Source organism: Elephantulus edwardii, unplaced genomic scaffold, assembly GCF_000299155.1.
Source record: "Elephantulus edwardii isolate Elephantulus edwardi_28Jun2011 unplaced genomic scaffold, EleEdw1.0 scaffold00038, whole genome shotgun sequence".
In the NCBI taxonomy this organism is placed as follows: domain Eukaryota; kingdom Metazoa; phylum Chordata; class Mammalia; order Macroscelidea; family Macroscelididae; genus Elephantulus; species Elephantulus edwardii.
In genome coordinates, this window is record NW_006399788.1 from 7,648,395 (window position 1) to 7,662,291 (window position 13,897).

Genomic DNA, 13,897 nt, shown 5'->3' on the forward strand with positions numbered 1-13,897 from the left:
AGTGTGTTATGATCCACAAAAGCAAATTCCTTTACATAATCAATAAAATACAAATAAATATCTTTCTGATATTCTCTGCTTTCGGCCAACATTTATCTGATATCAGCACTGGTATTCATTATGCCACAACCAGATGAGTTGTGGGATGCTATAAAGCACACCATCCATGAAGAAAGCAAAAGATCTCTACAGAGTGAAGCAAGAAAGAAAGGGCCAAAAGGAATGTTATAAAAGACTCTGAAACTTGCACTGGATTGAAAAGAAACTAAAACAAGGGGAAGAAATGCCAAGTAAGAGAGCTAAACGAAGATTTTAAAAGGCAGCTCCAGATGACAAAAACAAAACATTACAATGGAATATGCAAAGAGTTAGAGTTAGAAAACCACATGGGAAGAACATGCCCAGTATTTCTTAAGCTGAAAGAACTGAAGAACAAGAAAAGTTATCCAAGAGAATGCAGAAATTATCAAACAATATCATTAATATTGCACTCAACTAAAATCTTGCTGAAGATCATCCAAAAACAGTTGGAACAATAAAACAGGGAACTGGCAGAAGTTCAAGCTGAGTCTAGAAGAGGCTACGGCACCAGATATATTATTGTTGATGTCGATGGATCTAGAAGAAAAGCAGACAATACCAGAAGGATGTCTGCTTGTGCTTATTGACTGTGCAAAGGCATTGACTATGTGGATTATAACAAATTATGACTAACATTGAGAAGAATGAAATCCCAGAACACTTAATTATGTGCATGTGAAACCTATATCTAGACCAGGAGGCTATTTTCCAAGCAGAAGAGGGGAACACTGAATGGTTTAGATTCAGGTAAGATATGTATCGGGCTATATCCTTTCTCCATACCTATTCAAAGTATATGCAGAGCAAAACATTCATGTGGCTGAACTTTATGAAGGAGAATGTGGTATCAGAATCAGAGGAAGACTCATCTAAAAACCTGTGTTACACAGTTGGCAGTATCATTCTTGCTGAACATGAGGACCTGAGATATTTATTGCAGAAGATCAAAGACTACAGCCTTCAATATGAATTACATCTCAACATTCAGGAAACAAAACCCCATCCCACTGGGCCGATAAACAAAACCATCATAAATGGAGAGAAGATTGAAGTAGTTCAAAGATGAAATTGAACTATTTCATTTTGCTTGGACCCCCAATCAACACTTTGGCAACAGCATTCAAGAAGTCAAAAGATACATTGTGTTGGCAAGCTCTGGTGGCCTAGTGGCAAGAAGCTGCACTGCAATACCAGAGGTACACAGTTCAAATCCACCAGATGCTCTGTTGAAGAAGGAGGAATAATCACCTCCTGTACCAGTCAGATCCTATTTGATAGTACACACATTAAAAAATAATAATAAGGGTTTTTTTTTTTAAAGTTACGTTGTGTTAGGAAAGTCTTCTGTCAAGGACCTCTCCAAGGTATTAAGGAGCAGCGATGTCATTTTGAAGACTAAGGTGCATCTGATCCAAGCCATGGTCTTTTCAGTTACTTCTTTTGCATTTGAAAGTTGGACATAGACTAAGGATGACAGAAGAAGAATTGATGTCTTCAAGTTGTGTTATCAGAGAAGAGTACTGAATATCCCATGGATGGCCAAAAGAGCAAATATGTCTTGGAGAAGATGCAACCAGGGTGTTCCTTGGAAACAAGGATAGTAAAACTTCATCTCACATACCTTGGACATGTTGTTGTGAGGAGAAGCCCATCCTTAGAAAAGGACATTGTGCTTCAGAGGCTGTAGGGTCAATGAAAGAGAGGAAGACCCTCAAGGAGATGGACTGATGCAGTGACTGTAGCAGTACCGTGGCCTTGGGTGTATCAAGGATTGCAAGGATGGCACAGGATAGATTAGGGTTCAGGCGTGTTATTCATGAGTCATGATCGACTCGATACCAAACAACAACAACAACATTCAACATTTTGCATTTAGAGTAGTAAAAAACCCCATCCACTATGTGACTATTTTGTGCATTATCAAGGCTGTGCCAAGAAATCTGGAGGACAACTACCTGGCCAACTGACTGACAAAGATCCATATTTATTCCTATTTAAAAAAAAAGGTGACCCAACAGAGTATGGTAATTATCATAATATATCACTCATATCAAAATATCAAGCAAAATAATCCTGCTGAAGATGATCCAGAAATGTCTTGAACAGTACATTGACAGAGAACTACCAGAAATACAAGCTGGGTTTAGAAGAGGCCATGGCATTAGAGGCATTATTGCCAACATCCAATTGAGCTTTGCAGAAAGTAAAGGGTACCAGAAGAATATCTATTGGTGTTGCATTGACTATACAAAGGCATTTGACTGTATTGATCACAATAAATTGTTGTTTAGAGGAGAATGGGAGTCTCAGAACGTTTGGTTGTGCCTAAGCAAAACCTATACTTGGGCCAGGAAGCAGTCCTCAGAACAGAGAGGGAGGTACTGCATGGTTCAAAATCAGGGAGTGTGTCAGGGATGCATCCTGTCTCCATACCTTTTCATTCTATATGCTGAACAGATCATTTGGGAGGCTGGACTCTATGAGAAGGAATATAGCATCAGGATTGGAGAAAGACTTATGAACAACCTGCATTATGCAGATGATACAACCTTGCTCACTGAAACTGAGGAGGACTTGAAGTGCTTGCTGCAGAAAATTAAGGACTGTAGTCTTCAATAGAGATTGAAGCTCAACATCAAGAAGACAAAAATTCTCACACTGGGCCAATTGGCAGCACCATGATGGATGAAGAAGAGATTGAGACTGTTAACAGTTACAGCTTGTTTGGCTCTACTATCAACACTTTTGGCACCAGCAGCCAAGAAATCAAAAGGCAAATTGCATTAGGAAAATCTGCTGTCCAGGACCTTTTCAAGGTACTGAGAAGCAACAGTTTCAGTCTAGAGACTAAGATGTATCTGATCCAGTCCATGGTCTTCGCAATTACTTGCTATGCATCTGAAAGCTAGACAATAACTAGGGATGATAGAAAATTGATGCCTTTGAGCTGTGGTGCTGGAGAAGAGTCAAGAAAATAAATAAGTCTGTCTTGGAGAGGGTGAAATCAAGTTTCTCCTACGATCCTAGGAGGCTAGGATTTTGAAGCTCCATTTTACATACTTTGGGCATGTAGCCAGGAGGACTGATCCTTGGAGAAGTACATCATGCTTGGAAGGGTGGAGGGGACAGCTCAGGAGAGGAAGACGCTGGATGAGATGGGTGTCAAAGTCAGTGAGACCGGCTCAGGACAGGGCAGGCTTCAGAACTATTGTACATAGTGTTGCTATGAGTCGCAGGTGACTCGATGGCACATAACAACTTGGCAATAATGAATACAGATGTCTAAGGCAGGAGTATAATGCTAGTTCCCAAAACACTATGCGTTAACTAATACTAAGCATATTAAGACAGTGCAAGAGAGGAAGACCCTGGAAGAGATGAATTGACTCAGCGACTGGGGTAATGGGGGTCGGTGTGTCAGAGGCATTAAGGTTGGTTCGGGATAGAGCAGAGTTCAGAACTGTTGTACAGGGTCACTATGAGTTGCAACCGACTCAATAGCATATTAAAAACAAGTGTATTAAGACTATGTGTCAACCTGGCTAGGCATAATTCTCAGTGATGCTCTAGTTAGGCAGTGATGCAATCTGACAGTTACTATGTCCTTTTTGCACCAGTAGTATGCACCTTCTAACTTGGTCTGTCAGTTGTTCCCTCACCACTGGGAGATATTTTCCTAAGCACTGCTATGCTTATTTATTTTCATTATGTTTCAGTAAAACAGTCAACATAGAGTGTTTACCAAGACAGTCTTCAAGGGGAGGGAGAAGTTGGCATACAAATGTAGAATTGTGTGCTTTTTGTGTAATAATACATTAAATATTGATGAAACTTAGCAATTATTTAATGATAGGGTTTAGAAGTTAATGTGAGGATATTTAGTCATCCTCCACTTTGTCATGGGAAGTGATCATTTTCTGTGTTTGCATAATGCTGATTTTTGCATAATGACATGATCTTGGACCCTGACCACACCAAGAAGTGTTTATATGAACTCTCTTAAATTCTAAGATAATTGAAGGGCAAGGGTCAACTTACCCACTTTTCAGTTTATACTTATTCAGCACCTTCTGTGTATCATTTAGTGATGCAAATAGTTAGCAGTTTGAGGCTACTGAAACACCTCAGAAGGCGAGAGGATATGCTTTTCAAAGGGTGACAGCCTTGAAAACTATGGAGTGCGGCTCTGCTCTGAATTAAGAGCTGCACATGGACTTCCTGTGAATCAGAACTGACCTGTTGTTAACTGGGTTTTGTTACTGTTTATGTGTCATAGTAAGACATATACATCATCATGTATATCTTCAGGAAACTAGGAAAGGTGCAGGGATTGACTGTTGTGCTAGCAGTCAACTCTGACTCTAAGTGACCCTACCACATACAACAGACGAAATGGAACACTCCCCCATTCGCACCATAATCAATATTGACTCCTATTGGTAAGAATTGCCCTGGGAAATTCTGCTGTCAGAGACCTCTCCAGAGTACTGAAGGGCAATGATGTCAGTCTAGAGACTAAGCTGTACCTGGTCAAGGCCATGGTCTTCATGATTACTTGCTATGCATCAGAAAGCTGGTCAACAACTAAGAATGATAGAAGAATTGGTGCCTTTGAGTTGTGGTGCTAGAAAACGGTATTGAATATACCATGGACTGCTAGAAGAAGAAACAGACTCATCCTTTAGAGGGTGAGACAGGTTGTTCCTTAGAGGTAAGGATTCTGTAGCTTCTTCTGACACACTTTGGACATTTTGCAAGGAGGTACCAGTCCATGGAGAAGGACATCATGATTGGAAGAATGGAGGGACAGCACAAGACAGGAAGACCCTGGATGAGATGGATTGACTCAGTGACTGGGATAATGGAGGTAGGTGTATCAGAAACAATGAGGTTGGCTCAAGACAGAGCAAGGTTCAGAGCTGCTGTACATGGGGTCGCTATAAATTGCAAGAGAATCAACAGCACATAACAACATTGGTAAGAAACTGCACTGTATTCCCAAAGGCACATGGTTTCAAATTCACCAGCTGCCCCAAGTGAGGATAGACAGTCTATTCCCGTGTGATTTACTGTCTCTGAAAACCTTTACAGGATCAGCTATGGGTTGGTTTCCACTAGACACACACAACATTATGAGGATAGAAAGCACTGGTGGCTTACTGGTAAGGGGTTGTGCTGCCAATCCAAAGTAAAGTACATGCTTTGAATCCCACCAGCTGCTTTGCAGGAAAAAGATGGGCAATCCCCTCCTGTGCTGTTTCCTGCCTCTGAAAACCTGCTGGAGGATCAACTATAGATCTGTTCAAATTGTACAGTAATTAACAACATTAGGAGGATAGTGCATGACAGGGTAACATTCAGACTTTTTTGTTCATACGGTGGCTATAAGTCGTCATGGACCTAACATGGAACTAACAATTAGGAATCGCTAGCTTGTCAAGGGACACCAATGATAACAGTAAGAGAACATTTTAAGAAAAATTTTAATTAAGCTGGGCTTTTAAGGATATTCATAAAGTGCCTGGTGCCAATGTGAAGCACTGGGTGCTAACTGAAAGGTCAAAGGTTCAAATCCACCAGTAGTTCAGCCCTGGAGATTTGCCATACTGACAACTAGCTACCCTACCATGAGTTTCTGAGGCTATAAACGGCAAGAGAAAAGATTGCTAGTGTATTCACACCAATAGAAAGACATCTCTAGAGAAGCAGCGCAATTGTTTAGGATTACAGTCCTAGAGCACCGAGCTCTGGTGGCCGCGATTACAGCCTGGGAAATCCTATGGAACAATTCTACTCTGTCCTGTAAGGTTGCTACAGAGTCGGAATTGACTAGACTCCACACAACAGGAATACTGATGCGAGGATAAAGATGGGAGGTGGGAAGGAAGAGTAGTGAAAGCTTACATACCTCTCAAAATCAAGGGATACACTATCACAGAGCTTCACTCATACTGTTAAGTATTTTCTTGATGACATTATCATAACATGTATATCGGAATTTTAAGTAAAGCCTGAAGAACTACTGATAAACCAAGATCCAGGACTTACGCATTTTTATTTATCTGAAACCACCACTACAAATTGTGCCATTGAGCCTGAACCGATCCCACAGGAGATTCTCTAGCTGGTTTTCAGAGGCAGTAAATCGCAAGGGAGAAGATTGCCCATCTTCTCCCACAGAGCAGCTGGCTGATTCCTTTGGGATTGCAGCGCGGCTGCTTACCATTAGGCCACCAGCGCTCCCTGCCACTACAAGTTAGTAGTGTATTTCTACGCCTTTCTGTAGCGCTTCACTAAACTCTGTGATTCCTGAAGTAGCAAAAAGCGCCCCCAACGGCCACGAATGCAAGAAGCTCTACTTTCCTCACAAAGACTACAGCCCACCCAGTCGGCGCAGGCGTTCTGCGAATCTCTGAAAATGTCATCATCCCGTCTTCTGGGGAAAGGATAGGTCGACGCATGCGCAGCGAGGATGCGCAGGACTTCTGTCACGCTGCGGGCGGCGGTGACGTGATGACAGAGGAAGAGGCGGTCAAGGAACGGAAGCCGGGAGGGAACGAGGGCGGAAGGGAACCGAGGCTGGGGTTGTGTTTGGAGCCTTGGCGGGGCTGGGGTTCCGATGTGGTTCCCGGAGCGGGAGGCTGAGGCCGCGGCCGGGGGAGATCCGGCGGGCCTACTGCCCCCGGAATGGGAGGAGGATGAGGAGCGCATGTCCTTTCTGTTCTCCGCCTTCAAAAGGAGTCGGGAGGTGAACAGCACCGACTGGGACAGCAAGATGGGCTTCTGGGCGCCCTTAGTGTTGAGCCACAGTCGCCGCCAGGGGGTGGTGCGTCTGCGTCTGCGAGACTTGCAGGAGGCCTTTCAGCGGAAGGGCAGCGTCCCGCTGGGGCTGGCCACGGTCCTGCAGGACCTGCTGCGGTGAGGGGGCGGGCCGGGGCCGGGCCGGGCTGGGGGCGGGCGCCGGGGCCTCTCCCTGCAGGCGGGGACAGGGTCCTGTTCGCTGACAGCACACCTGGCCCAGTCTGGCACAGAGTAGGTGTTTAGCTTAAAGTGGAAGACTAGGAGGTTGGACTAGGTGTGCTTAAAGGGAGAGAGAAAAAAAATGTGGGGTGCCTAGGGACCGGAATACCCCAGTTAGGTGGCATCCCGATGATGAAAGACCATTGTGGCACAGGTGACAGATCTGGCAAGGATCCTTATTTCTTAGGGGTCATCCACATTTAAATTATTACTAAAACAGGTTTGTGAGGGGAAAAAACTTATTCAATTAAGAGGATCCGAGCTAAGAAGAAGAGTGTGGTAGTCTTGCCAACAATGCCCTGGCATACCTATCCTGGCATGTCCTTGGCACGTATCATTTGGAGCAGAGAGGGCATGAGAATGAGGGCTTTTCTGAGTACCTTGGTGAGAAAGTCCTGTAGGTACAATAGGTACAATGTTTGAAAGCTTTTCTGAGGAAATAGCATTGACGTGCAACAGAGGTACACTTTGCAGGTATTTTTCTTATACTCTTTCATCTGAGCCGCTCAGCAGAGCTGTGGGTGAGATGATAGTGTTATCCTGAACAGACAGAAGAGGAAGCTGATCTTCAGAGGGGTCAAGTGTCTCATTAAGGTTACACAGCTAGTTACAGGTCCTAAGAATGCAGCCCAGGACTTCTGTTTCTGAATCAATTATACTATACATGTCATACCAAGGCTAGTCTAGCATAGTACTTTGCTAAGTGCATGTAAGGGTAATTGAAACCTTGATGTTTGTTTATTGGTTTGTTTTTGTAATTTGTTTCTCTTTTTAATTAAGAACTGTATGATTTCTTCACTACTTTTATTCCCTATACTTTTTCATTGGTTAAGGATCCTTGGTGATGCTATGAGTTAAGTTCTCAGCTACTAACTGAAATCATTCCAAGGAAAAAGATATGATGCTCTGTTGTATAGAACTATGAGTTAAAAAAAAAAAAAAAAGAACTATGAGTTAAAATTAACTTGACAGCAACACTGGCATTTTTTGGCTTGGTTTTTTTTCTGTTGTTTGATATTGATGTGGTAAGACTTTCTCTGAAATTTGTAAGAAAGTGAACTTTGGAGAAAGTTTTGATTCATACTTGAAGTGAGGAAGGAGGAGGGGAGATTGTGGCCAGAGAAGTCAGTGAGAGACAAAACCAGTCTTCCTTGTTCCAGCAGAATAATTATTGATGACTTCTGATCCAGAGGCCGTTAATGTCATTTTCATGAGTTCTCTCTATAGTCAAGGAAAGCTACTCACTGAAGTTTCTTGATGCTTGACTGTTTTTGGCATTTGAAGAATTTCTTAGGAAGCTACTACCTCTTGAGGAAGCATCAGGGGCCCAAGAACCTGGGCTACCACTTCCAAAATTATATGATTGAAAAAATTCCACAACTTCGTTAAGCCTTTATTTAAGCAATTATAAACAACAGTGATAATTGTATACTGAGGTTTATTGTGAAGATTTGAAGAGATTCTTTATGAAGTGCCTGCCTGGTCTTTGGTAAACAAACATTCAGCAAAGTTAGCTGCTGTTATTATTACCAGTACCATAAAATTCTAGCTTTTCATTATCACCCTAGATTACTGATTGTACGAAGCCCCTTTCCTGAATCCTTGTATTCATCCTAAATGTTTTGCGTTGGGAAACAGTCCACTATGTTACTCTCATTTTATTGTTTTGAACTGAATTTGTAAAAGCAAATTTCAACCTAAGTCCTATACCCTCCCATCCCTCTCTTACCTTACTGGAACTTGCATGTTGGAGCCAGACAAATCCTAGTTTAGATTTAGTCTCCTTACCTTGAAAATGACATCTCAGAAAACCCTCTCAAACTCATTACTGTCAAATGAGAACCGACTCGTAACTGGCCCTCCTACAGGCTTTTGAGAGACTGGGAATTGTACTCGCAGTGATTGCCCATCTTTCTTACAAGGAGCCACTGGTGGATTTGAACCACAGCACAGCACAACTCTCCACCACCTATTCCATCAGAACTCCCTAATCACTTCTCACTCCCACTGTGCTCTCATTAATTAAAATGCTGGTGCCACTATTTATCTTACAGACTGCTGTCGGCCTTAGAGCTGGAGCATAAAAACAGTGCTGCACATCAACTTATTGTCATTGAGTCAGTTCCAACTCACAGCAACCCTCCACTAAGTTTCTGTAAATCTTTTTGAGAGGAGACTTCCTAGCTTTTGTTCAGGGAGTGGCTGGTGGATTTGAACTGCTAACCTTTTGTTTAGTAGCCCAACACATAATGCACAATGCCCCAGGACTGCATATAGTAAAAACCCAGTAAATGGTAGTTATGATGGTCATAAGGAGCTCTGGTGACATCATGGCAAAATGCTCAGCTGCTAACCAAAAGGTCAGTAGTTTGAAACTCATCAGCTGCTCCACAGGAGAAAAATCCTGGCAATCTGCACTGGTAAATATTACAGCCATGGAACCCCATGGAGCAATTCTGTTCTGTCATATAAGGTCCCTCTGAGTTGGAATAGAATGGATGGCACACAACAATATGATGAGGATAACTCTCCTCTCTCGTAGTGAGAGAATAAAGTGTGAGAGGTGGCGTCTAGGATTAAACATTGCATTTAGTACTTTTGACATGTCCTCTCTTTCTTTCCCTGCAGTCGAGGGGAGCTACAGAGGGAGTCAGACTTCATGGCCAGTGTAGACAGCAGCTGGATCTCCTGGGGAGTTGGAGTCTTTCTGCTGAAGCCCCTCAAGTGGACTCTTTCTAACATGCTGGGCGATAATAAGGTTCCTGCCGAGGAAGTACTTGTGGCTGTGGAGCTGCTTAAGGTGGGTATTAGAAGGGAGCGTTCTGGGCATCATCTGGTTTGATGACAGAATCCTCCACATTCTTTATATTTCCTGGAGAAAGATTGTACCTTTTTACATAATGATAGAACTAATAGCTGGATTTATCTAAATTATATAGACCACCCTTATACTGTACGGTGCACATTGTTAGTTGGATTTTTACATTTTAAGGGTAATCCTTTGTTTAGGAACTATAAGGACTTAAGTTCACTTTTCTAGGCATTTATTTATAGTCACTAATAATAAGCTAAAGTTTAGAACATGCTTTGTCTTCTGTCATTTATTGACAAGAATTTGTCAAGATTTCTGAGGATTTTGTGACTTTGTACTTTGCTATCTCCTAAATCAGAAAACTAGGTGCAGATTTCCTTCTCTGACTAGAAATCTCTCCACTCTCCGCTCACTGATGGCCTTGCTTCTGCAGTCTCTCACTCTTCTTCACTTCTCATGTCTTAAAGAGACACAGAGTCTTGATTCATTGGTACACGGTGTTGGTCAGTCATCCGTCTTCTGTCCTGCCTTGATCATGGGATCACAGTATATTCATTCTTTTTCTCCAGCACTGCAATTCTAGTAATTCCTTATTGATGTACTGCTGAAATAATTTTGCAATTATCTTCACTAAAATTTTACAGCCTTGTAATAGTTACAATTTTGTTTGAGAATTTCTGCATTCTGCTGAATCATTTTTATTTGGGAAGGTAGTAAAACTATTTACCACTAGGCCACCAGAGTTCCCTGTGGATCACATTTATTTGGAAAAGATACACTTAGCGATCTCTTTGTCAGTTGTCTGGTAGTTTTTTCCAAATTTTTTTGCTTGGATGATTAATCACTTGTAGCATTGTATCACTTTGTTGAAACATCTCAATTTCTAATAACCAAAACCAAACCTGTTGCCATCAAGTTGACTCCAATTCATAGCAATCTTGTAGCACAAAATATAGTTGTCCTCTAGGATTTCCAAGGCTGTAAATCTTTACAGATGCAGACTTGCATCTTTCTCCCGTAAAGCAGCTGGTGAATTTGGACTGCTGGCCTTTTTGGTTAGCAGTCAAATGCCTTAATCACCCAAATTTGGGGCTCCAAATTTCTAATAGGGCAGTCAAATCTAGTGAAAATTATAGTCTCTAGCTTAATAGATTATTTTGCTGCCCTTTACATTGTTGACCACTTGCTCTTTTAAATTTTATAATCCGTTAGTTATTTGACATCACATTGCTTATTTCCCTTCATTTTCTCTAAGCAGTCCTCTGGATCTCATTTGTAGATTTCTTCCTAATTAAACCTCAGTGTTCCTTCAGTTTCTTTCTTTTTCTTCTTAATTTTCTTGTATAATCACATTTACATTTGTGATATTAAATGCCATCTGTATGCTGGGAACTTTCATATTGTTATCTGTTTATCTTACTATATAATCTTGCCTTTCTCAATTTTTTTTATATGTTTTATTGTGCTTTGAACAAGAGTTAACCGAGAGAATTGGTTTTTTTTCTTTTATTATTTTGTGTGTGTGTGTGTACCATCAAATCAGATCCGACTGATACAGGAGGAGATTGTTCCTCCTTCTCCAGCAGAGCATCTGGTGGATTTGAACCACGCACCTTGGGGATTGTAGTACAATTTCTTGCCACTAGGCCACCAGAGCTTGCCACCTTTCTCAATTTTTAACGAAGTTTAATGGTTTTGGTTTTTAATTATCTAGCCATGTTATTACCATTTGTTGAGTACTGTAAAAGTGACAGCATATGTCAGAAGTCCTCTGACTTCAGAAGGGTGGAGGAGAATAAGCATCAGCCTAAATCTGATGATACCTCAAAGGCAGAGGCCAAGCTCCAACCTTTTTATCAATTGTGACACCAGCTATCCTTCCCATGACCCTCTCTACTTTTTTACTAAAGTAGATAATTCATTGCAGTGGCTACACAGAAGTTATAAATTATATTTACACTTAAGGATTTATTAGGAAAGTATGGTCTTTGCAATCACTTGTTATGCATTGGAGAGTTGGACAATGATTAGGGAGGATAGAAGGAGAATTGATGCCTTTAAGCTGTGGTGCTGGAGAAGAGTATTGAATATACCATGGACTGCCAAGAAAACAGATTCATCCTGGAGAGCATTAAACCAGGCTGCTCCTTGGAGGCAAGGATTCTGGGGCTTCGTCTGACATACTGTGGACATGTTGTAAGGAGAGACAGGTCCTTGGAGAGGGACATCATGCTTGGGAGGGTGGAGGGATGGCATAGGAGGGGAAGACCCTCTCTGAGGTGGATTGATTCAGTGACTGGGGTAATCGGGATGGGTGTGTCAGGGGCGGTGCGATTGGCACAGGATAGAGGAGGGTTTAGGGCTGTTGTACATAGGGTTGCTATGAGTCGCAAGCGACTTGACGGCACATAACAACAAGCTCAGGATCAAGAAGCATATTGGCAAAGTTTTCCGTCTTCAGTGAAAGACAGCCCTCTTATTTTTCACAATTCTATTAAGATGGGCTTTCTCTCTGAGCCCTCAACCCCAAATCTGGTCTGTCCTCTGCTCTGCTTGGGCAAGTGTACAAAGTTATTTAGACCTATGCCCAGATGTGCCCTGCTCTGCCAGAACATCTCCTACCTGAAGACTCTTGAGTTCTCACTTCATGGGCCAGGAAGCCCACTGCACCACTTCCTGCTTTCTGCTGTCTAGTGTTGGTCTCTTGATTCTGCTACTGCTATGCTTCGGCCATCCTTGCCACCACGTCTCACTATCTTACACCATTTCCAGTGTTATAGCTCTCTGTCACTTGGGTCTGGGAGTTTCTTGGCACAACCATTCTGCATTCAAAAGACGTGTTCTTCTTAATGACCCTCCAATTCAGTCACTGGCTGTGACTCAAAGTGACCCTGTGTTCTATAGAACCAAAGACTGCCTGATTACTTCAGCCTATTCCACCCTCACAAACTTTGCTATGCTTAAGTCTACTGTTGTAGCTATTGGTTCTATCCATTATATTGATTTTTCTCAGTTACTTTCTGTTTTACCAAGCCTGTTGTCATTCTCCAAAGACTAGCCCCTCCTGGTAATATGCTCAAAGTATGTGTGAAAAATTTCCTCTAAGAGAGACCATTTTCACTTCTAAGAAGTGGTTTTTTTTGTTTTTTTTTTAAATTTTTTTTTTATTATTTTGTGTGCATGTACCGTCAAATCAGATCTGACTGGTACAGGAGGATATTGCGCCTCCTTCTCCGGCAGAGCATCTGGTGGATTCGAACCGCGTTCCTCTGGGATTGCAGTGCAGCTTCTTGCCACTAGGCCACCAGAGCTCCCCCCTAAGAAGTGTTTCGGATGCACTTCTTCCAAGATAGTTTTATTGGCTTTTTTGGCAGTCCATGGTAAGTTCAATATTCTTTGCTAATACCATTAGCAAAGAGAAATGATGATAGTTATGGAAAGGCATTAGGTCTTTTGTTCATAGAGTTGCTATGACTTGCGCTCAATTCGATGGCAGTCAACAATAACAATGCCATAGTTCTAAGGCATTGATTCTTATTCATTCTTTCTTATTCATTGTTGAACTTTCACATGTATATGAGATGATTAGAAATACCATGATTTTTTGGATCAAGTGAATGTTGGTCTTTAAAGTGACATCCTCTTCTTTAGCAATTTAAAGGGGAACCTGGCAGCAGATAGACCCATTGCTATATAGTGTTTGATTTCTTGACTGCTGCTTCCATGGATGTTGATTGTGGATATAAGTAAAATGTAATCCTTGACAACTTCAATCTTTTTTTTTTAATTTTTATTTTATTATTTGTGTGTGTGCCGTGTACCGTCAAATCAGATCTGACTGGTACAGGAGGAGATTGTCCCTCCTTTCCCGGCAGAGCATCTGGTGGATTCAAACCGTGCTCCTCTGGGATTGCAGTGCAGCTTCTTGCCACTAGGCCACCAGAGCTCCCCGACAACTTCAATCTTTTAAAAAATTTTTTTTTC

General features: G+C 41.9%; 1 protein-coding gene across 1 annotated transcript in view; it reads left to right on the forward strand.

The window, feature by feature from the left end:
- Positions 1 to 6,621: 6,621 nt before the first annotated feature.
- The window catches only part of CHMP7 (charged multivesicular body protein 7), a 24,701-nt gene continuing 17,425 nt past the window's right edge, over positions 6,622 to 13,897 (forward strand). Inside the window, exons 1-2 of the mRNA XM_006884842.1 lie at positions 6,622 to 6,999; positions 9,730 to 9,901. Coding sequence (XP_006884904.1) covers positions 6,701 to 6,999; positions 9,730 to 9,901 — 471 coding nt within the window. The 5' untranslated portion in view covers positions 6,622 to 6,700. The remainder of the gene's footprint in view (positions 7,000 to 9,729; positions 9,902 to 13,897) is intronic.